The sequence below is a fragment of the Gadus chalcogrammus genome, chromosome 14, assembly GCF_026213295.1.
Source record: "Gadus chalcogrammus isolate NIFS_2021 chromosome 14, NIFS_Gcha_1.0, whole genome shotgun sequence".
NCBI lineage: Eukaryota > Metazoa > Chordata > Actinopteri > Gadiformes > Gadidae > Gadus > Gadus chalcogrammus.
In genome coordinates, this window is record NC_079425.1 from 28,323,183 (window position 1) to 28,345,065 (window position 21,883).

Sequence of the window (21,883 nt, forward strand, 5' to 3'; positions counted from 1 at the left end):
ATTGAGATTTGAATAATTACCGCTGTAATAAAACACAGTAGGGTGAAACGCTTTGGCTCACTATTTTAGTTCTTCATGTAAATTTATTATTTTGTGCGTCAAAAGCAACAGAGCTTTTTGTTGTGTTCAATAGTCTCATGTCTGTTGGTCCTGGTCTCAGAGGAACCTTCCAGAAGGGAGTTTGAATACCGTATACACAGTAGTACACAAACAGATCATATAATGTCATATCATGTATTATATCATTCACATCATTCCTAACTGCAGTGCTTGTAAATGCAATCAAGGTTCTGTCCTGAACAGATCGATTAGTGAGATAGAGGCAGAGAGCAGAGGAGCTCTGCTCTGTTCATTACATCTTCCCCTTTCTCTCTGGATTACTATCTGCATTATCTCTGAGCCCATTATCTTTTACCCAAAGCGCCCTACAACCATTCATTGACACACCGACGGTGGACTCGACCCCTCAGGGCAACCCCTTAGCCACTTGGAGCTGTCAGGGTGTGGCGTCCTGCTCAGGGACACCTTGAGACTCAGCTAAGAGGAGCCGGAGATCGAACTAGCAACCTTCCGGTTACCAGTCAACCCGCTCCACCTCCTGAGCTACTGTTGCCAGCCCATCATTGCTAATGTGATGAACACCTCGGACACCATCACTCTAATGCACCCTAAACACTGTGTGGTCGTAGCGTTAACCTGGGACATCTGGACCCATACACCGCCTTACCGTCACCAGTGGAACCCTACTGACCCTCATGATACCTCCCCTGTCACATTGCTGGCTGTACGTTGGGTAACTACAGCTGACTCCGTTCTCTACTCTCCTATTGGACTCTTATGCTGTGTGCACTCGATGTGTTTGCTCCTTTCCTAATGTGTACTGCTGCTCAGTAAGGACCCTAAGGGGAATGAAGCTCATGTGTTCTCTTACACGTCATAGAGTCACAATGGCTGCTGAATGTTACGGCTCATCCCCCCAAGGCTCAAACAGGATCTTCACAGACCACCAACATCATCTCCATACTAAGCAAAGCCCCGAGCATCCTCAACATATGGACCTCCAAACAAGGGCCAGCTTTCATCCCAGAATGAGCATCAACCTGCAGCCGCCCCGGGCCTCAGCCGGCCGGTCTCTGGTACGAACACTGGAGCCCAGCGGGGGAGAACACTGAGACTCACCTCAGAGGGTTCATCATGATACAGCTTCTGCTGTGAGGACTCTGCAGCACGCGGAATGGCCTCAGCCGCTCTGCAGCAAGCCTTCAGAAGCCCCCGACCTGGCCTTATGTGAACACAATATTCTGAACAACCCCTGAACATATTGATTCCAGGTTCCTGTGATGAGCCGGAGGCTGTGCTGAAGAACATTAATGTACAGAATGTAAGCACCATTCACGTTGAAAACGAGATCAGGAAACCTATGTAAAGGTTCATTTACACAAATCTAGATGAGGATTTATCCCCAATAGTGCACTCCAGTCCTTTACTAACTAAACTATTTAGCCGCCATTTACTCCAAATGATGCCGCACTCGTTGCCATAACAACGTCAATGTTCTAAATTCTAACAAATTAATCGCATTTGCTTTCTGATTTTCACATTCATTTGTCTAGCGTACCACACGTATGCAAACCCAGATCGCATTGTCCCTGATTCGTCAAGAGCCAAGTCAAATCCTGAGTCTCCATTGTTCAGCAAACAGTGTATAGTCACTGTGTATGTAGACAGTTTTATGCATGTGTTAGTGGATGTGTTAGTGGATGTGTTAGTGGATGTGTAAGTAGATCTGTAAATTGGACGTGTAAGTGGATGTGAAAGTGGATGTGGATGTGTAAATTGCTCTGGATATGTAAGTGGATGTGGATGCGTAAGTGCATGCCAATTAGCAAGGAGGAGGGCCCATCAGAAGGCAGGAAGCAGATGCAGGTGAAGTGACCGGAGATGGGGCTGGCACGGAGCACGCTGACAGGAGAACAGGTGTTCTGAAGGAGCATCTGCTGCATCTGATTTGCCGCAGTGAGCGTATGGGAGCATATTTGAGAATGTGTGCGTGTTTGTGGGGGTTGTGTGCGGGGGGTGTGTGTGTATGCATGTGTAGGTGTGTGTGTGTGTGTGTGTGTGTGTGTGTGTGTGTGTGTGTGTGTGTGTGTGTGTGTGTGTGTGTGTGTGTGTGTGTGTGTGTGTGTGTGTGTGTGTGTGTTATGCAGGAAGAACACAAAGTCACATTTGGCAGCTCCGCATTTTATGGAGATTATTCTCTTAAAGGAGACATACTATGGTGTTTTCCCAACACGTAAACATAGTATTTGAGTTCCAGAAAACATGTTTTTGAAGCTGAAAAAAAAATCACGTACCACTATTCCTCTCTATTTCAGTCCCTTCAGACTGAAATAGAGAGCCCCTTCACCAGCTGTTTCTGGTGTCTGTAGCTTTAATGCAAATGAGCTGCTGCCCATTGACCAATGAGCTGTCAGACTGAACCGCAGCATGGAGGAGAAGTGTTTGCGGACACCTGGAGCCTCTTTAATAGGTCCATGCCTGGAGCTCTATATCTATATATTATAATATAATAAAATAATAATATTATATACAGGTATTTATATAATATTATATCTAATATCAAGGGCAAAAGCTATTTGCGCCTTGGATGATATTATGAATCATAAAGACTGTGTAAGACGTCTCTGGTACTTCCAGTGGGGGATATCTCGGCCATGGTTGAGAAGAATTCGGGGAAAGGAACTTTGGCCTTGACTCTCTGAAGTCCATGAACCGCGACATGGAGGAGAAAGGGATTGTACTCAGGGAGCTGAGCAGCCGGACTGCCGCTGAGCTCACCACGCCAGAGCTGCCAGCTTCGGCGACAGTTCAGCTCCCGGAGTACACCCGCCGGAGCAGCCGGAAAGCTTCAGCGGCAGCTCAGCTCCCGGAGTACACCGCCGGAGCTGCCAGACTGCCAGCTTCGGCGGGGGGTAGCTTGGCGGTAGTCTGGCAGCTCAGCTCCGGGAGTACAATCCCTTCCTCCTCCATGTCTCCTCCTCCGGACTGCCGACTGCAGTCCGGCAGCTCTGGTTGGGGGAGCTCGGCGGCAGTCCGGCAGAGAAAGGGATTGTACTCCCGGAGCTGAGCTGCCAGGCTGCCGCCGAGTTCCCCCCGGCGGAGCTGTTCGTCCTCTAGTCGCCAAAATCGTAGCTATGCTCTGATTTGAGGGGAGTGGGAAGTGGGAGGTAATATTCAAGTGTGCCCCCGTCCTACGTAGGAGGGGGCGCCGAAACTGACTCGCTTGTTTGGTAACTGTAGGCGGGATACTTTCAGAAATGCATATCTCACTAAAATAATCATGAACAGACCCAAATCCCAGGAAAAGTGTTGTTTTCATAATATGTCCCCCTTAAGAGGCTGCAAACATATATTATATTCATTTACATATATCCATATCATATATATATATATATATATATACCTATGGAAAAATATATATTTTTCCATAGGTATACCTCAGCTATGAGAGACAAAATGAAAAAAAAAATCCAGAAAATCACATTGTCTGATTTATTTAATAATTTATTTGCAAATTATGGTGGAAAATAAGTATTTGGTCACCTACAAACCAGCAAGATTTCTGGCTGTCACAGACCTGTAACTTCTTATTTAAGAGGCTCCTCTGTCCTCCACTCGTTACCTGTATTAATGGCACCTGTTTGAACGCCTTATCAGTATAAAAGACACCTGTCCACAACCTCAAACAGTCACACTCCAAACTCCACTATGGCCAAGACCAAAGAGCTGTCAAAGGACACCAGAAACACAATTGTAGACCTGCACCAGGCTGGGAAGTCTGAATCTGCAATAGGTAAGCAGCTTGTTGTGAAGAAATCAACTGTGGGAGCAATTATTAGGAAATGGAAGACATACAAGACCACTGATAATCTCCCTCGATCTGGGGCTCCACGCAAGATCTCACCCCGTGGGGTCAAAATGATCACAAGAACGGTGAACAAAAATCCCAGAACCACACGGGGGGACCTAATGAATGACCTCCAGAGAGCTGGGACCAAAGTAACAAAGGCTACCATCACTAACACACTACGCCGCCAGGGACTCAAATTCTGCAGTGCCAGACGTGTCCCCCTGCTAAAGCCAGTGCATGTCCGGGCCCGTTTGAAGTTGGCTAGAGAGCATTTGGATGATCCAGAACAGGATTGGGAGAATGTCATATGGCCAGATGAAACCAAAATATAACTTTTTGGTAAAAACTCAACTCGTCGTGTTTGGAGGAGAAAGAATGCTGAGTTGCATCCAAAGAACACCATACCTACAGTGAAGCATGGGGGTGGAAACATCATGCTTTGGGGCTGTTTTTCTGCCAAGGGACCAGGACGTCTGATCTGTGTGACGGAAAGAATGAATGGGGCCATGTATCGTGAGATTTTGAGTGAAAACCTCCTTCCATCAGCAAGGGCACTGAAGATGAAACGTGGCTGGGTCTTTCAGCATGACAATGACCCCAATGACCCCATGACCAATGACCCCATGACCCCTGACAAAATACTTTTTTGCCCCACTGTATATACACATACATACATATATATATACATACATACATATACACATATATAAATATATACACACGTATATATATATATATATACACACGTATATACATACACACACATATACACAAACATATATATATATATATACACACAAACATATATATATATAGACACACATATATATACATATATATATATATATATACACACACATATATATACATATATATATATATACACACACATATATATACATATATATATATATATATATATATATTAGGGCTGTCAAACGATTAAAATATTTAATCGTGATTAATCGCATTAATGTCATAGTTAACTCAGATTAATCGCAAATCTTTTTTCTATGCTAAATATCCCTTGATATCTTTGTCCCATTAATTGTTCTCATTTTAATGCTCTTATCGACATGGAGAAGTGCATCAGCTTGCTTTGTGCTAATGTTTTTTTATTGATAGCAACATTGGCATATACTGATCAAAGCAGGAAGATACAAAAAAAAGCCTATAGTGCAATTAAACGATGAAAGTACAAACATACTGCCTCGATCATGGCAGTCAGGCTACTGCTTCTTTGTTTTGAGCCAAAGAAAAAAAATATATGTATTATTTTTTTCAAATATGAATTTGCGTTAATCGCGCGTTAAAAAAATTAACGTCGTTAAAATTGGTTTGCGTTAACGCCGTTAATAGCGCGTTTAACTGACAGCCCTAATATATATATATATATATATATATATGTATACACACACACACATATATACACACATAAATATATATATATACACATACATACATACATATACTGTATATATACAGAGATGGGTAGTAAATGCGCTACATTTACTCCGTTACAAATACTTGAGTAACTTTCTGGATAAATTGTAATTTTATTGGAACATACTTTTACTTGAGTATATATTTGAAGAAAGAACGGTACTTTTACGCCGTTCCATTTGGCTACAACGGTCGTTACTTTCTTTTTTTATATATTTTTTTTTATTGCGTGCAAGATCTATTTCTCTCCTTGAGGGACGTCTTCAACCAACATTTCACGTGACCATTTTAACCAATAAAAAACAGACAAAATGATTTTGCCAATCGATTTTGCCACTTGAGTCACATGACAAGTGTCGTCATGTGGCTCAACAGTGTCGCACACTTTTTTTAATGGCTCAGGTTCCGCGTCAAAGTAGTGTCCGTGGCGTGCTATGTTGCTATGACACAGGAGCAGAACACGCAGATTTTAGCGACTATCTGGGTTAGTCGAGAAAATGGAAGAAACCGCTGATTCTGAAACTGTAAGAGACAAACAAAACCTCTCACACAGTAACAATCAAACAAACTCACACACACAGCCAATCAGACATCCTCTCAAATCACACAAACTCACACACTAACACACAATCACAATCACAGAGACACTGTTCTTCTTTGACACATATTTCCTGTTCTCCCTATACTCACTTTGCATGCCCTGAGTCGGGGTGTGTGAGAGTCTGAGTGTTCTCTTTTTCCAGCCTCCGTAGTTTCATACGTTAATGGAGTTTGCCAGCAGGTTTTGATATGTATTCTATTTCAAGTTTTTGTATTTTATATTTTTTGCACAACACAACCCGGATCATTTTGTCAGGGCCTATGACATATTGTAACCTAGGAATTGGTTTAAAAATGTTTATGTGCAAAATAATTGCAATAGTGCATTGGTTTAAATTCATATAATTTTGGATAAAGGGGTCCGAGCAGCGAAGCTGCTTGGTCCCCTAATTCTGTAAAAGTCATACTGCAGACTATACCGTAAATCGAAAACTCTTTTATTTTCAGGTATGGTCACCAATAACCCCCACTACCCATAAACCCAAATTTGGTACTGCACCCAAAGGTTGCGCTATTGTAAACAATCATGAATTAGGTTTATTTCTCCTCACCAGATTGACCTGGACTCAAAATTCTTTCAAAAATATTAATCAATAGAATCAGATGCATCTATAAAACCCTTACTTTCCCCACAATTTCATATTAAAGCCAAACATGATAAAAAGATTCACAGGCTACAAAAATAATCAAAAAATCACCAAAATCGCCAAATAAAATCTGAGACCAAGCCTCACAAAAACCATAAAACAGAATATGTTTTATTTAGCTCCATTTGAGAAATATTGGCCAATAAAGTTGGAGCAGTTAGCCCATCTCTCTTCTCTGACCATTTTGTTATTGTATAAAAAACATACAAATATTATTAGGTGGATACCAATATCCCCCACTACCCATAAACCCAAATTGTGGTACTGCACCCAAAGTGGCGCTATTTAAAAAAATTATGAACTAGCCTTATTTCTCCTTACTAGATTAACCTGGACTAAAAATTCTTTCATCATATTAATCTCTAAAATCAGATGCATCTTTTTCACCCTGGTCTTCTGCTCTAAAAATGTTTACTTTTCCCACAATTTCATAGAAAAGCCCATCGTCCACAGTATCAACCCATTTTGCCTGTATGACTATTTAGTTATTGTACCATACGGCTATCATTAGGTGGATACCATTAACAGTGCAAATTTTCAGATCTGTACAATTTTAAGAAAGCCCTTCATTCTCTTGTGAAATGTGTGCTTGGAGTGTTCTTGATGTTGTGAGTTTATCAATAGACATACTCACCATGTGAATGAGGCTTAATGCAGTTCAGGAATGTCAGTGGCTCAACAGGATAATGCCTTCTACTGGTGAACCTTAGGTTGAGATCTCGAATATATATATATATATATATATTAGTGGTGGGCATAGATTTTTTTTTTTAATCTAGATTAAAATGGCAAACGGCTGAAAAAAAATGGCAAATCTGTTTGTTTACCTTGACAGCGGTCAATTATACTGGGCAATGGTGATTTATCAAATATAATTCACAGCCGGAAGTTGTGAAGTGCCCATGCAACTGAACGGAGCATAAACAAAAATAATTGGATGCTGAACGTTGGGAAGGCCCATGCAAGTGAATGGAGCAGTCTACAGCATTGAGAAGAGCCGTGTAATAATCCATAATAATGTAAGGTTTAGAAGTTAAATATTTGAAAGTTGTAGAATAAATTAATATAATTTATATTGAAGTTAATTTGCTAGAAATGTACTTAAAATTTTTAGTCAGTTAATCATTTACATATTTATGTTACACAATTATTACATATTTACATGTTTAACACAGTCAGGATATTCTGTTGAATCTGCCTCTCTGATTCCCTCACGTTTACCTCAGTCTAAATTCTAGCTTCTGATTTGTTAGTTCAGTCACGTGATGGGTCCGAACGAGGAAGTGTTTGAAAATAGATTAACGGCGATATTTTTTTTATCGCGCGAGGAAGTGTTTGAAAATAGAACGAGGAAGTGTTTGAAAATAGATTAACTGCGATATTTTTTTTATCGCGCGATAAAAGTTTTGCGTTAACGCAGCCGTTAGCGCCGATAACGGCCCACCACTAATATATATGCTGTCAGTTAAATGCGTTATTAACGGCGTCAACGCAAACCAATCTTAACGGCGTTCATTTTTTTATCGTGCGATTAACGCAATTCTACGGAACCCGTAAAGGGTTCCGTAGAATTCCGTAGAAAAATTAAAGTTTCTCGTGAGAACGAGAAAGTATCTGGTGCGCACGAGAAGGTATCTCATGAGCACGGGGAAATATCGTGCGCATATCACTGGCAGTGTGTGTGTGTGTGTGTGTGTGTGTGTGTGTGTGTGTGTGTGTGTGTGTGTGTGTGTGTGTGTGTGTGTGTGTGTGTGTCGTCAGCGAGTTAGCTGGACGAGCGAGGAGAGCGAGCGATAGCGTGCGTGTCAGTCTAGTGAAGTAATGAACGAGTCCGGTTGTGTGTAAGAATAAAGTACCCAGCCTGTCAAGAATCTGTGGCCGCTTCATTCCATCATATTCCGACCTAGGGGTGTACGGTATAAACGGTGCTGAAGGTATACCGGTGTGAATTTGCGCTACGGTATGGATTTTGACGTTACCTCGGGACCGGTGTGACCGGTAGACAATGTTGTGTGTAACGCGTCACAAAGTAAGTAATGCGTTAATACATTTCCCTAACTACTTTTTCATGTAAAAAGTAAAGTTACGAGCAACTACTGAAAATATGGTAACGAAACATAGTTCCTTTTTCAATTCGGCACCACGTGACTTTTCCCAGGGAAAGATTGCCAGCGATACTGCCTTCTCAGGCAGTATGCTATTGCGCAAGTACGCAGGTGCGCAGCAAGCGCTCCTGCGTGCTTGCGCAATAGTCCCTTCATGAGCTCTCATTCCACAACGTACGAGACAGACGCTGGTAGCGTGAAGCCGTCTCTGCAATCAGACATTGCTTCCGCAGGCATTTTGAAAGCCAGTCCTTACAAAATGCCAGTGGTGGAACGAGATGACAAACGTTGTCACTGTTTACCTGTCTAAGGAAATGGTTCCCTTTCAAAATGTCGATAGAAAGGGCTTTAAAGAGATGGTCAAAACACTCGATCCCAGGTACGCGTTACATGCCCGCACACAATTCAGCCAAATTGAGATGCCAAAACTATACGGCAAGGTCCGCAAGCAAGTGGAGAAACAAATCCATACTATTAAACGTTAGTGTTTTTCAGAGATGGAAGTAACTTGAGAAAAGATTTTAAAAAATATTATGCGGTTTTGCTGCCTTTCCAGTATTTTACCCGTTCAGAGGCATTTATATCGAAATTAGAAGATAAAATTAACATACCGTGATATAATACCATTACCGTCTATTCCTCAAATCATACCGTGACATACATTTTAGTCCATACCGTACAGCCCTTTTCCGACCTATAAGCAGACTCACTGTCGGTCATGGTGATGGGTGATGCCACCGAGAGAGCATCCGTCCTGGAGGGAACGTATCACCTGTGCTCCTCGGTCAGGGAGCCGACAGGAGGAAAGATGTAACTAACCATCTCGTAGTTGGAGGCGGAGCGCAAGAGAGTATACGTGATCCAATAATTTGAGATAAAAATAAAGTACATTAATTTGAATGATTTTAGCTTGTGTGTGATTTATCGCTGGCACGGGCACACACAAGATAAAATCATTAAAATGAATGTGCTATATTTTTATCTCGCACTATTGGAGCGCGTATACTCTTTTGCCTCCAACTACGAGATGGTTAGTGTGCCTTATAGGTCGGAATATGGTCGGAATGAAGCGGCCACCGATTCTTGACAGGATGGGTACTTTATTCCATGGGCGTAAGTTTGGTCTCAGCTTTGGTAGGGACACTTCACAGACGTTACCCCAAATCACTAGACTGCATCATGCTGAACAATCAATACTTTATTAAAATAAAATCGAGATTTACATGTGCACTTATTCACATTTAAAGTACACACACACACACACACACACACAGCCAGTGATATGCGTATGATACTTTCTCGTGCGCATGAGATACTTTCTCGTGCGCGCGAGATACTTTCACGTGCTCATGAGAAACGTTTACTTTACTTACTTCATGTCCCTTTACGGGTTCCGTACAATTCTTTTATTAAAAAAGGCTGGCTCAAAACAAAGAAGCAGTAGCCTGACTGCTATGTTCAAGGCAGTATGTTGGTATATTCATCGTTTAATTGCACTATAGGCTTTTTTTTTATATCGTCCTGTTTTGATCAGTATATGCCAATGTTGTTATCAATAAAAAAACATTTGCACAAGGCAAGCCAATGCACTTCTCCATGTTGATAAGAGCATTAAAATGAGAACAATTAATGGGACAAAGAAATCAAGGGATATTTAGCATAGAAAAAACATTTGTGATTAATCGCGATTGTTCGCGATTAATCGTGAGTAAACTATGACATTAATGCGATTAATCAAAATAAAATATTTTAATCGCTTGACAGCATAAATAAATATATATATATATATATATATATATATATATATATATATATATATATATATATATATATTGTGGCAACCCGGCCCCGACACGGCAGGCCTGGAAGCCCAGAGGGCAGGTAATACGTGCTGTCTACCACCCTTTTCCCCCAGAGGGCGCCAAGGGTCGCTTTGAGAAGGTCCCACTCAACGCCAACAGGAGACACCTGTGTACCAGGCCAATCAGACCCAGGTGAGGGCTATAAAAGAGAAGCTGAGAGGTAGTCTGGAACAGGAGGTACGTGACCCATGTGGGAGCAGAGAGCGGAGCGAGATTCCCTACCCGGATGGACCTTTGGCCCGGGACCCGGTCTAGAGAAGACCACAGGAGACCACGGAAGGAATACCTCACCTGGATACCGGGACAGCGCGTGAGACACGGCCACAGCATCCCCAGTGGCTCACGGAGCCCAGACTCTTTAGTTTGTTATAGTTTGCATTGACGGGTGATTCCCCTTTTTTTCCGTTGTTGGGACTTAATAAACGTGCCTTGTTGGCAGTTTGAGAATCCGAGACTCTTGTTCCTTGAGCCGGGTCACCACATATGGTGGAGAATGCAGGCAATCCGACCACGCAACAGTTTTTCCTGCAATTTTTTTCGGGACCACCCGCCCCGAATGCAGAACCCAGACGGGGCCGCAGCTGCGGCCGCCCTCCTGCGAGACGCCGTCGAGGAAAGGGCCCTCCTCCGGCAGGCCGTCATACGGCTGGAAATGCGCTCCCCGGACGTCTCTCCGATCTCAGCGCCCACCAGCCGGCTAACCAAGTTAGGACCAGAGGACGATGTCGAGGCCTACTTGGAGGTCTTCGAGAGGACGGCTCGGAGAGAAAGATGGCCGGAGGACCAGTGGGCACACATCGTGGCCCCCTTCCTCACGGGACCCGCACAGCAGGCGAGCCAGGACCTGACCCCAGAACAGGCGAGTGAGTACCAGACCCTCAAGCAGGCGGTACTGGCGTACTATGGACATAGCCTGGCGGCCAGGGCCCAACGGTTCCACAACTGGCGCTTCGACCCCAAGGGCGCCGTGAGGTCCCAGATCGCCCAGCACGCGCGGCTCATCAGGAGATGGCTCGCGGGAGAGGATGGTCCCAACGCTCTCGACCGGGTGTTACTGGACAACACCATCCGCCAGCTACCGCCGGAAGCCCAGAGAACCATCGCCACCAACCATCCGACCACGGTGGACGAGCTGACCCGCCAGCTCGAGAACTGGCAGGTGGCCCGACAGCTAAACAGCGCCACCCGGCCACAGCCCCGCCCGATCGACACCCGTAGGGACCGGCGAGGACCGTGTCTACTCGCCACCTGTTGGGCGCATCAGGAGGCCGGAGCCCCGAACCTCCCGGCTCGGGTGGGCGATAAGGACACTCAGGCCCTCGTCGACACGGGGAGTGTCGTCACCCTCATCCGGCCCGACCTAGCCGGCGGAAGGACGGGGGAACCGATGGAGGTCACCTGTGTTCATGGGGACACCCGCACCTATGACACGTGCCATGTGGTCGTGCGGACCCCCCGAGGGGCCTTCACCGTAAGGGCCGGGGTCGTACCCAATCTCCCGGTGCCCCTATTGATCGGGAGAGACTGCCCCATCTTCCACCGGCTCTGGAACGCGGAGCCAGGACCCCGACCGCCCCGACCGCAGCCGAGGCGACACCGACAACCAGTTCGTCACGCCTACGGAGCCCGGGCACCACACTCCTCCCCAGCTGAGACATCTGGAGAGGGAGACGGCACCGGAAGAGACGGCCCAACACCACCAGGCACACCAGCCCGCCCACCCGGCGAGACTCATCGCCTTGACCCGCCGGGGACCCCCGACACCCTGACAGCGTCGGAGCGACCTGCCGGGTTAGGAGAGACGGAGAGTTCCCCCCTCACGGAGCTCTCGGACTTCCCCCCAACCGGGAGGGGGTCGGACCGTCCCGGACATTTCGCCACCGCTCAACTGCAGGATGACCCCCTGAAAAACGCCTGGAGCCACGTTGTCGCCCATGACGGTCGCGCCAGGGACTCGGTGAGTACCCTACCGTACCCGCACTTCTGCACCAGGTCAGGCCTACTGTATAGGGTAACCGAGAGGGCGGGAGTAGTAGTAGAGCAGTTGGTGGTGCCTCGCCCGTACACCAGTAAAGTCCTCTTCATGGCCCACACACACGTCCTAGGGGCACACTTAGGCATGGACAAGACTAGGGAACGGATCCTAGACCGGTTCTACTGGCCCGGGATAAAGAAGGACGTTACGGAGTACTGCCAGGCGTGCCCGGAGTGCCAGCGGACGGCCCCGAGACCCTCGATCCGGAGTCCGCTGATACCGATGCCTATCATTGAGGTACCCTTTGACCGACTGGCCCTAGACATTGTGGGCCCTCTCCCCAAGACCAGCCGGGGACACCGATACATATTAGTCATGGTTGACTATGCCACCCGGTACCCGGAAGCCCTACCCCTCCGCGCCGCCACCGCTAAGGCCGTAGCCCGGGAGCTAATGTTGCTTTTTAGTCGGGTGGGGATAGCACGGGAGATTTTAACAGACCAAGGGTCATGTTTTATGTCGCGTGTGCTAAAAGCGCTTCTCAGTCTCCTGCAGGTGAAGCAGCTGAGGACTTCAGTGTACCACCCCCAGACGGACGGGCTGGTGGAAAGGTTCAACAAAACCTTAAAGCACATGCTGAAGAAGACCATGGAGAGAGACGGAAAGAACTGGGACCAGCTCCTCCCTCACGTCCTCTTCGCGGTGAGAGAGGTACCCCAGGCCTCGACAGGGTTTTCCCCCTTTGAACTACTGTACGGACGGCGGCCAAGGGGACTACTAGATCTGGCTAAAGAAGCCTGGGAGAGCCAACCCTCCCCCCATCGTACCCTAGTGGACCATGTCGAGCAGGTACGGGAGAGAATGGCGCAGGTCTGGCCCATAGTACGGGAGCATCTGCACCAGGCACAGCAGGCCCAGGCGCGGACCTACAACCGCGGGGCCCAGCTGCGTCTCTTCCAGCCGGGGGAGTGGGTCCTGGTTCTCATCCCTACTGCCGAATGCAAGTTCCTGGCCAAGTGGCAGGGACCGTATGAGGTGATCGACCGCGTGGGGGAGGTGAACTACCGGGTGCGGCAGCCGAGGAGGCGCAAGCCCACCCAGCTGTATCATGTCAACCTCTTGAAGCAGTGGAAGGCCGGGACAACCCCACCGGTGCCGGTCCCCGTGGCCCTCGTCGCCCGGCAAGGTGTACCGGAGGTCCCGATGGGCGAGGACCTCAGCCCCAGCCAGAAACAAGACCTCAATGACGTGGTGTTGCAACACCAGGACGTGTTCTCCGAGCTTCCCGGGAGAACAACGGTCGCTCAACACGACATCCGGACAGAGGCAGGCGTCACGGTACGCGTACCCCCCTACCGGGTCCCAGAGGCCCGTCGGGTCGCCATACGGGAGGAGGTCAAGAAAATGCTCCAGCTCCGGGTGATCGAGGAGTCACACAGCGCCTGGTCCAGCCCAATCGTCCTGGTCCCGAAGCCAGATGGATCATTTCGATTCTGCAATGACTTTAGGAGGCTGAACGAGGTCTCGGAGTTCGACGCGTACCCAATGCCCCGGGTTGACGAACTCATCGAGCGGCTCGGGCCCGCTCGGTACCTCACCACCCTCGACCTTACCAAGGGATATTGGCAGGTCCCCCTCAGCAAGACCGCCCGGGAGAAAACGGCGTTCGCGACCCCCGGAGGACTATACCAGTACACGGTGCTCCCCTTCGGGGTGCATGGAGCTCCGGCAACGTTCCAGCGCATGATGGACCGTCTCCTGCGGTCACACCAGGCCTACGCCGCCGCGTACATTGATGACATCATCATCCATAGCGCCAGCTGGGACATCCACCTGAGACACCTAAGAGCGGTCCTGGGGGAGCTGAGGAGGGCGGGTCTCACCGCCAACCCCGCCAAGTGCCGTCTGGGCTTGGAGGAGGCCTCATACCTGGGCTACAGAGTCGGTCGCGGGAACGTCCGACCGCAGGAGGCCAAGGTGAAGGCCATCCTGGATTGGCCCCGCCCCACCTCCAAGAAGCAAGTCAAGTCCTTCCTCGGTCTGGTAGGGTACTATCAAAGGTTCATTCCCAGTTTCGCCACCCTGGCAAGCCCCCTACATGACCTGACCCGGAAGGCCCTGCCGGACCGCGTTACCTGGTCGGAGGCAGCAGAGGGAGCATTCAGTCTCCTTAAACGGGCCCTATGCTCCGAGCCAATACTATTAACGCCTGATTTTACTCTGCCCCTTATAGTCCACTCCGACGCCTCAGAGGTGGGCCTTGGAGCGGTCCTCTCGCAGGTCCGGGACGCGGAGGAGCACCCAGTGACATACATTAGCAGGAAACTCCTCCCGAATGAAAGGAACTACTCCACCGTGGAGAAGGAGGCCCTGGCCATCAAGTGGGCCATAGACAAGCTGCGGTACTACCTTCTGGGCCGGGAGTTCACCCTGGTGACGGACCATGCCCCGCTCAAGTGGATGGCCACCGCCAAGGATACAAACGCCAGGGTGACAAGGTGGTTCCTGGCCCTACAGGACTACCGCTTCAAAGTGGACCACCGACCAGGGCGGGAGCACGCCAATGCTGATGCCCTGTCCCGTCGGGACGCATGCCTCTGGGCAGTCAGAGGTGCCCCGGGGCTACATCTAAGGGGGGAGGAGTGTGGCAACCCGGCCCCGACACGGCAGGCCTGGAAGCCCAGAGGGCAGGTAATACGTGCTGTCTACCACCCTTTTCCCCCAGAGGGCGCCAAGGGTCGCTTTGAGAAGGTCCCACTCAACGCCAACAGGAGACACCTGTGTACCAGGCCAATCAGACCCAGGTGAGGGCTATAAAAGAGAAGCTGAGAGGTAGTCTGGAACAGGAGGTACGTGACCCATGTGGGAGCAGAGAGCGGAGCGAGATTCCCTACCCGGATGGACCTTTGGCCCGGGACCCGGTCTAGAGAAGACCACAGGAGACCACGGAAGGAATACCTCACCTGGATACCGGGACAGCGCGTGAGACACGGCCACAGCATCCCCAGTGGCTCACGGAGCCCAGACTCTTTAGTTTGTTATAGTTTGCATTGACGGGTGATTCCCCTTTTTTTCCGTTGTTGGGACTTAATAAACGTGCCTTGTTGGCAGTTTGAGAATCCGAGACTCTTGTTCCTTGAGCCGGGTCACCACAATATATATATATATTAGGGATGGGCGTGAGGAATCGATTACTCCTCGTTACAAATTAACTCGGTTGGTGGACAGGCAAACTCGAGTTTGCATATACTCACACAAACAAAGTTTTCTGAAGGAAATGTATCAATTGTCTGTGCGGCGCCACTAACGCGTTTGTAAAGCGTCTTAGAGTACCATATTAAGCTCTATATAAATTTAATTTATTATTATTATTATTATTAACGCATGCCGTGGGCACAAAGAAAATGAAATGTATCAAATTTATGTGTGGGGCGTGCCGTTCCGTGTGAAGCTACGCCAGAATTCAAAAAGTTAAGAGATAAGCGAAGAATTGAAATACTTGAAAGAAATAGGAGATCATAAGGTGAAATGTAAAATATGCCAAGCGAAATCGAGCTACCTGAGTACTACAAGTACTATGCGGCAACATATGCTCCTGAAACACAACGGTGAGTTCGGGAAAGCAGACCCGCAGCAACCAAGTTTGTCGGCTATTTTCACCGCCGCAAGACGCAGCTGTAATCACGGCCGTGTAGAGAAGATCACAACGCTGAGTATTTCCATAGTCCATTGCTGCCGTTTTATTTGCAGCTTTAAATTAATTTCAATGGTTAGGCTACTTGTTTCGTTTTTTTTTTTTTTAAACCGTTACAGGCCTTGGTTCAACGTGATTTAAATTGTGAGACGCATATCAATTTTTGTAAGGAAAATGTGTTTTGAACGTTTGCAAAAATAAATAATGAATACTCTGATAACTCTGACTGTTTTGATGGAGAATAAACATTACATGTTTGGTTGGTAATATTGCCGTTCATCATTAGGCCTATTCCTGCTGCAGATGCGTTGCATTCTAAAAATAGATTTGATTAAACGAGTACTCGATTGATCCTCGAGGAATCGATTACTCGAGTTTGGAATTTACTACTCGTGCCCATCACTAATATATATATATGTACACACACAGCCTTTCAGACGACAGCTCTAATGAGTGTTTGTGTCTATTTGTAGCCTGGTTCTTTCCTTTGTGTTGCGGCAGGGCGGTCTGTAGTGCAATGCTGCCTGTTTCTCTGTGCTAATGAGCAGCGATGAGGGCAGTTTCTAAAGCCCCAGGCCAGTCTGCCGTTTGCTAATGCTGGTACACTATGCAAAAACTATGAACGGAAAAACACAAATGATACAAAATAAAAACATGACAACTCAGGGAGGGGAAAAGCTGTCCAAAAGTACACATTCTATTATTAAGTGTCAGGAGCAGATAATCACACGTTCTTGTTATTTAGACATATTCAGATCAAAGCACCATATCATCGTACCGTATCAAGAACCAAGGTGTGGACAACAAGCCTGACCCGAACCTCAGCAGAGGAGACGAGGAGCGATGGTTCCTGATGTGTGATCATCATCAACCCCATGGTACCAGTATGTTCTGACAGCCTTTTGTTATTAAAATGCATGAGGCCATCCTACTTTAGCTTAAGCCTAAAATAGCCTGCATGTGGTCGGGGGGGCAGTGACTTACCGATAACCTTCACAAAGTAGGCGTCGGCCTCAAAGTTGTTCTTGAGTGCGTGGATGATGAAGTCGGCCTTGCCTTCTGCTCTGCTCAGAACCAGCATGTCTAAGATGCCCTGCAAGAGAGACCAGCGCCCAGAAGAGAGGCAGGCATCGATTCAATCATGTGTTTAAGGACGCTGGGGAGAGGAGGAGATGCAGAGACTTTTAAAGTCAATCTCCATGCCTGTTAGACTGTTCCAATATAATCTCTTCTTTATCTTATCCCATCTTCATCCCGTCCTTTTTTCTGACACTCATTGTGTCTCCCTCTCCTCTCCCAATGCCAATCTGAATTTATTTATGCAACAAATGATAAACAGTACAGTGTGGGAAGGGAATAGGAGAGGAAGCATTGGTGTAGTCTAGATGAGGTGTAGTCTAATGAGGTGTGGTCTGGATGAGGTGTAGTCTAGATGAGGTGTAGTCTAGGATGAGATGTAGTCTAGATGAGGTAGATATAGTCTAGCTGAGGTAGGTGTATTCTAGATGAGGTAGGTGTAGTCTAGATGAGGTAGGTGTAGTCTAGATGAGGTAGGTGTAGTCTAGATGAGGTAGGTGTAGTCTAGGATGAGGTAGGTGTATTCTAGATGAGGTAGGTGTATTCTAGATGAGGTAGGTGTAGTCTAGATGAGGTAGGTGTAGTCTAGATGAGGTAGGTGTAGTCTAGATGAGTTAGGTGTAGTCTAGATGAGGTAGGTGTAGTCTAAGATGAGGTAGGTGTCTGCTGTTATGCCGCTGTGCTATGGGTGTGTAGTGACGGTAACTCTCACACAGCCTACGCAGATAGACACAGAAACACAGAGGGTGGAGGTGAGGAGGGAGGGAGGGAGGGTGAGGGTGGGGGGGAGAGTTGCCTGGAGCAAGAAAGAGAGATGTTATGTTGTGTTCATGTTTTGGTTTGACTAATATTAACTACCAAAACATATTTTTCATTAGTTCATAAACAGTGTGGGACCGACTTATGGGGATAACCAACTGAAGAGGAGATACAGGAGAGATACAGTAGATACAGGAGGGATACACAGGAGTAAATTACAGGAGACACAGGAGAGATACAGTAGATACAGGAGAGATACACCGGAGGGTGTTAAAGGAGATACAGGAGAGATACATGAGATACAGGAGGGATACAGTAGATACAGGAGAGACACGGGAGGGAGATGACCACAGAAGATACAGGAGGGGGATGAGGGAGATAGAGGAGAGAGACCAGCTACTCACGTCCTCATAGATGTCGTAGAAGGTGGCCAGAGCGGCCTGGGGGATGGAGCCCATGTCCGACTGGTCCCAGTGGACCCGGAACGTCCTGCCAACACTGGGGCAGCTGGAGCCGGAACAGGGAACGTTCTCCAGGAGGAAGGCCCTCTGAGCGCTGGGAGACAACGGTTCAGAGGTTAGGAACGTTCTCCAGGAGGAGCCCGCTGAGCGCTGGGAGACAATTGTTCAGAGGTTAGGAACGTTCTCCAGGACGAATGCTTGCTGAGCGCCGGGAGACAACAGTTCAGAGGTTAGGAACGTTCTCCAGGCGGATCCCGCTGAGCGCTGGGAGACAACGGTTCAGAGGTTAGGGACGTTCTCCAGGAGGAGCCGGCTGACTGGAGACAACGGTTCAGAGGTTAGGGACGTTCTCCAGGCGGAGCCCGCTGAGCGCCGGGAGAGAACGGTTCAGAGGTTAGGAACGTTCTCCAGGAGGAAGGCCCGCTGAGCGCTGGGAGACAATGGTTCAGAGGTTAGGGCCGTTCTGCAGGAGGAAGGCCCGCTGAGCGCTGGGAGACAACGGTTCAGAGGTTAGGGCCGTTCTGCAGGAGGAAGGCCCGCTGAGCGCTGGGAGACAACGGTTCAGAGGTTAGGGACGTTCTCCAGGTGGAAGGCCCGCTGAGCGCTGGGAGAGAACGGTCAGACGTTGGGAACGTTCTCCAGGAGGAAGGCCCGCTGAGCGCTGGGAGAGAACGGTTCAGAGGTTGGGGACGTTCTCCAGGAGGAGCCAGCTGACTGGAGTACGTGAGGACGTCCAGCGTCAGAACACAGTTTGGGTTCTGTAACGTGCGTGGAGCCTGAAAAGCCAGCGTCCCTCCAGAGACCAGCGATGATTGGCGAGGTTGAAACAACTGCATGTGTAATCTTGTAACTCTAATCTCTAAAGCGGATAAATGCTCTGTTTAGCGTCGACTGCAGCAGCTAGTGACTCAACATCTGCATCAATCTGATCTAAAGGGGCCCATGGGGCAGAGCCAATGAGGTGCGAGCACAGCCCCCCACAAAGACCCTCCTCCTGACACACAAACACACACACACACCCACACACACACAGACACACACGGAGGATCTAACGAGGAACTCACAGCTGAAGAAGACGGGATATGGGAAATGTAATAATTAATTAATCATGTTTTAGGGATGGCTTCTATGTGCAGAGATTTGCTTTCTAAAACAGTGCTTCGTGCTTGAAGCCCCTAACACTAGAACTCCCAGAAGACACTGCTCTCCAGACACTGCCCATAATTATAAACTGTAGACTTCCTAAGACCTGCTTCTTGTATCTCTGGTGCTCTGTCTCTATGGAGCTCCTTGTCTCTCTGGTGGTCTCTCATCATGGAGCTTCTTGTCTCTCTGGTGCACTCTCTATGGAGCTTCTTTTCTCTCTGGTGCTCTCTCTTTATGGAGCTTCTTGTCTCTCTGGTGCACTCTCATCATGGAGCTTCTTGTCTCTCTGGTGCTCTCTCCTCATGGAGCTCCTCGTCTCTCTGGTGCTCTCTCTTTATGGAGCTTCTTGTCTGTCTGGTGGACTCTCTTTATATTCTACCTGTACCAAGAGCTCCCTGAGGGAGATGACCTTAATGACGTCTCCACGCTATAAATAGAACCCAGGTGACTCAGTCTCCCCCCTCCTCCTCCACATCTCCCTCCCTCCCTCCTTCCCTCACTCCTCCTCCTTGTTCTCTGTGTTCTCGGCCGTCTCTACACCCGCCATCTTACAGGGTTTGGTGTCTTTGGGCGTCCGGCTGCCAGCAGGACAATGATTGGAAATCTGGCATCACAGAGCAAGAAAGTGTGTTTATATATGTGTATATCTATCTATCTATCTATCTATCTATCTACACACACACACACACGATTTGTGTGTGTGTTTCCAATCATATACTATCTCTATCTATCTATCTATCTATCTATCTATCTATCTATCTATCTATCTATCTATCTATCTATCTATCTATCTATCTATCTATCTATCTATCTATCTATCTATCTATCTATCTATCTATAAATGATAGATCTATTGTATGCTACCAAAACCAAAGAAAGTTAGAAGCTCTTAAAGGCCCTGGGTCATCTAAGTAGTGCGTTACTATGGACAGGGATCCAGCATGTGTCCATAGCGGCAGAGTCCATCTAAGTTGTGCTTTAATATGCTTTAATATCCACCATAATGGACAGAGTCTGCCTCACACACTGGCCACATGCTCGTTGAGCTCGGCTATCTGTCAGTACACCAGGCAGCTTGATTTAAAACGGGACTTAAAGTACAGAGTTTCAATTAAAATATGCACAATGCCGCAGGCATACTGATTAAAATGGTGTCAGGCGTTTCCTCAACAGACTGGCTGGTATTTAAGTTTGTGTGTTGGCGGTGGCGGGTTGGTTTCAGTGGATTAAGGGAATCTGGCTGATGATTAAACATCATACTGAGGTCTGCTCAGAAGTTCACCTCGTACTAATCAGTCCGGACTCAGAGCCTCTGAGAACAACGTCAGCTGTTGGCTGGATGAGGAGCACATATGAACCCTGACCCTAACCTGTGGTGTACATTTCACTTTGTTGTGTTGGTATAAACAGACAACGCAGCAGAGTTAGCTTTGTATGGGATCTTGTCGCCCCGTCGCGTTTGGTGTGAACGCACAAATCTTTCCGACTGGGCAAAGCTGGCCAAAATCGCCAGTACAATCCCCGTGTCCAGTGTTCCTGAGGAACAAGCCTTTTCTCTCCAAAACAGGATTAAAACATCTATCAGAAACCGCCTAGCTGAGGAAAAGGTGACAAGGCTGATGCGCATATCGAGCCTTGGGCTGGGGTTGAAAGACTTTTCGCGAGCAGCGGAGCACTTCCATGCAATAAAGTTTTGCAATTATCGAATTTATTATTTTTTACCCGTTTACCATTTTTGCCGAGAATGGCTGTTATGTTTTTTTTGCCTAGGCTAATTTAATAATGGCATTTATTGAAGCAACTTAGTTTGTGTGGTTTGTCGTTTAAATGTGGACTTTTGGTGATCATTTAATTATTAGTGAATAACCTCCGGAAGATATTCCAAATGTCCGATATTCTGGAATAGTGTCGGACATTTGTCCGCCCAAGAAAAAGTCTAGCGTGAACGCTGTTCTGCACACAAATACATCATAGACCTCAGACGAACTCCGAAGGTAGATGTCATTCATACATTTAAGCAAAACCACAACCCACCATGACAGCCCGGAACAGCGTAAAGATTGGGAACATGAGGCAGACCCAAGGAGAAGCCATGAGCAAAGGGCTTTCGTGTGTGCATGTGTGGAGCGACAGGCAACAGGGACGTGACAGCCTGTGGCCATGTTGTCTTTGGTGATCAGGAAAAAGGCGCCCAAAGACACTCC

At 47.5% G+C, this 21,883-nt stretch overlaps 1 protein-coding gene across 3 annotated transcripts in view; it reads right to left on the reverse strand.

Moving 5' to 3' along the window:
• Positions 1–21,883, reverse strand: part of itfg1 (integrin alpha FG-GAP repeat containing 1) — a 146,870-nt gene that overhangs the window by 54,116 nt on the left and 70,871 nt on the right. For all 3 annotated transcript variants that reach the window (XM_056607452.1, XM_056607453.1, XM_056607454.1), the window contains 2 exons: positions 18,477–18,627; positions 17,221–17,329 (listed from right to left, as the gene is read on the reverse strand). In XM_056607452.1, coding sequence (XP_056463427.1) covers positions 17,221–17,329; positions 18,477–18,627 — 260 coding nt within the window. The remainder of the gene's footprint in view (positions 1–17,220; positions 17,330–18,476; positions 18,628–21,883) is intronic.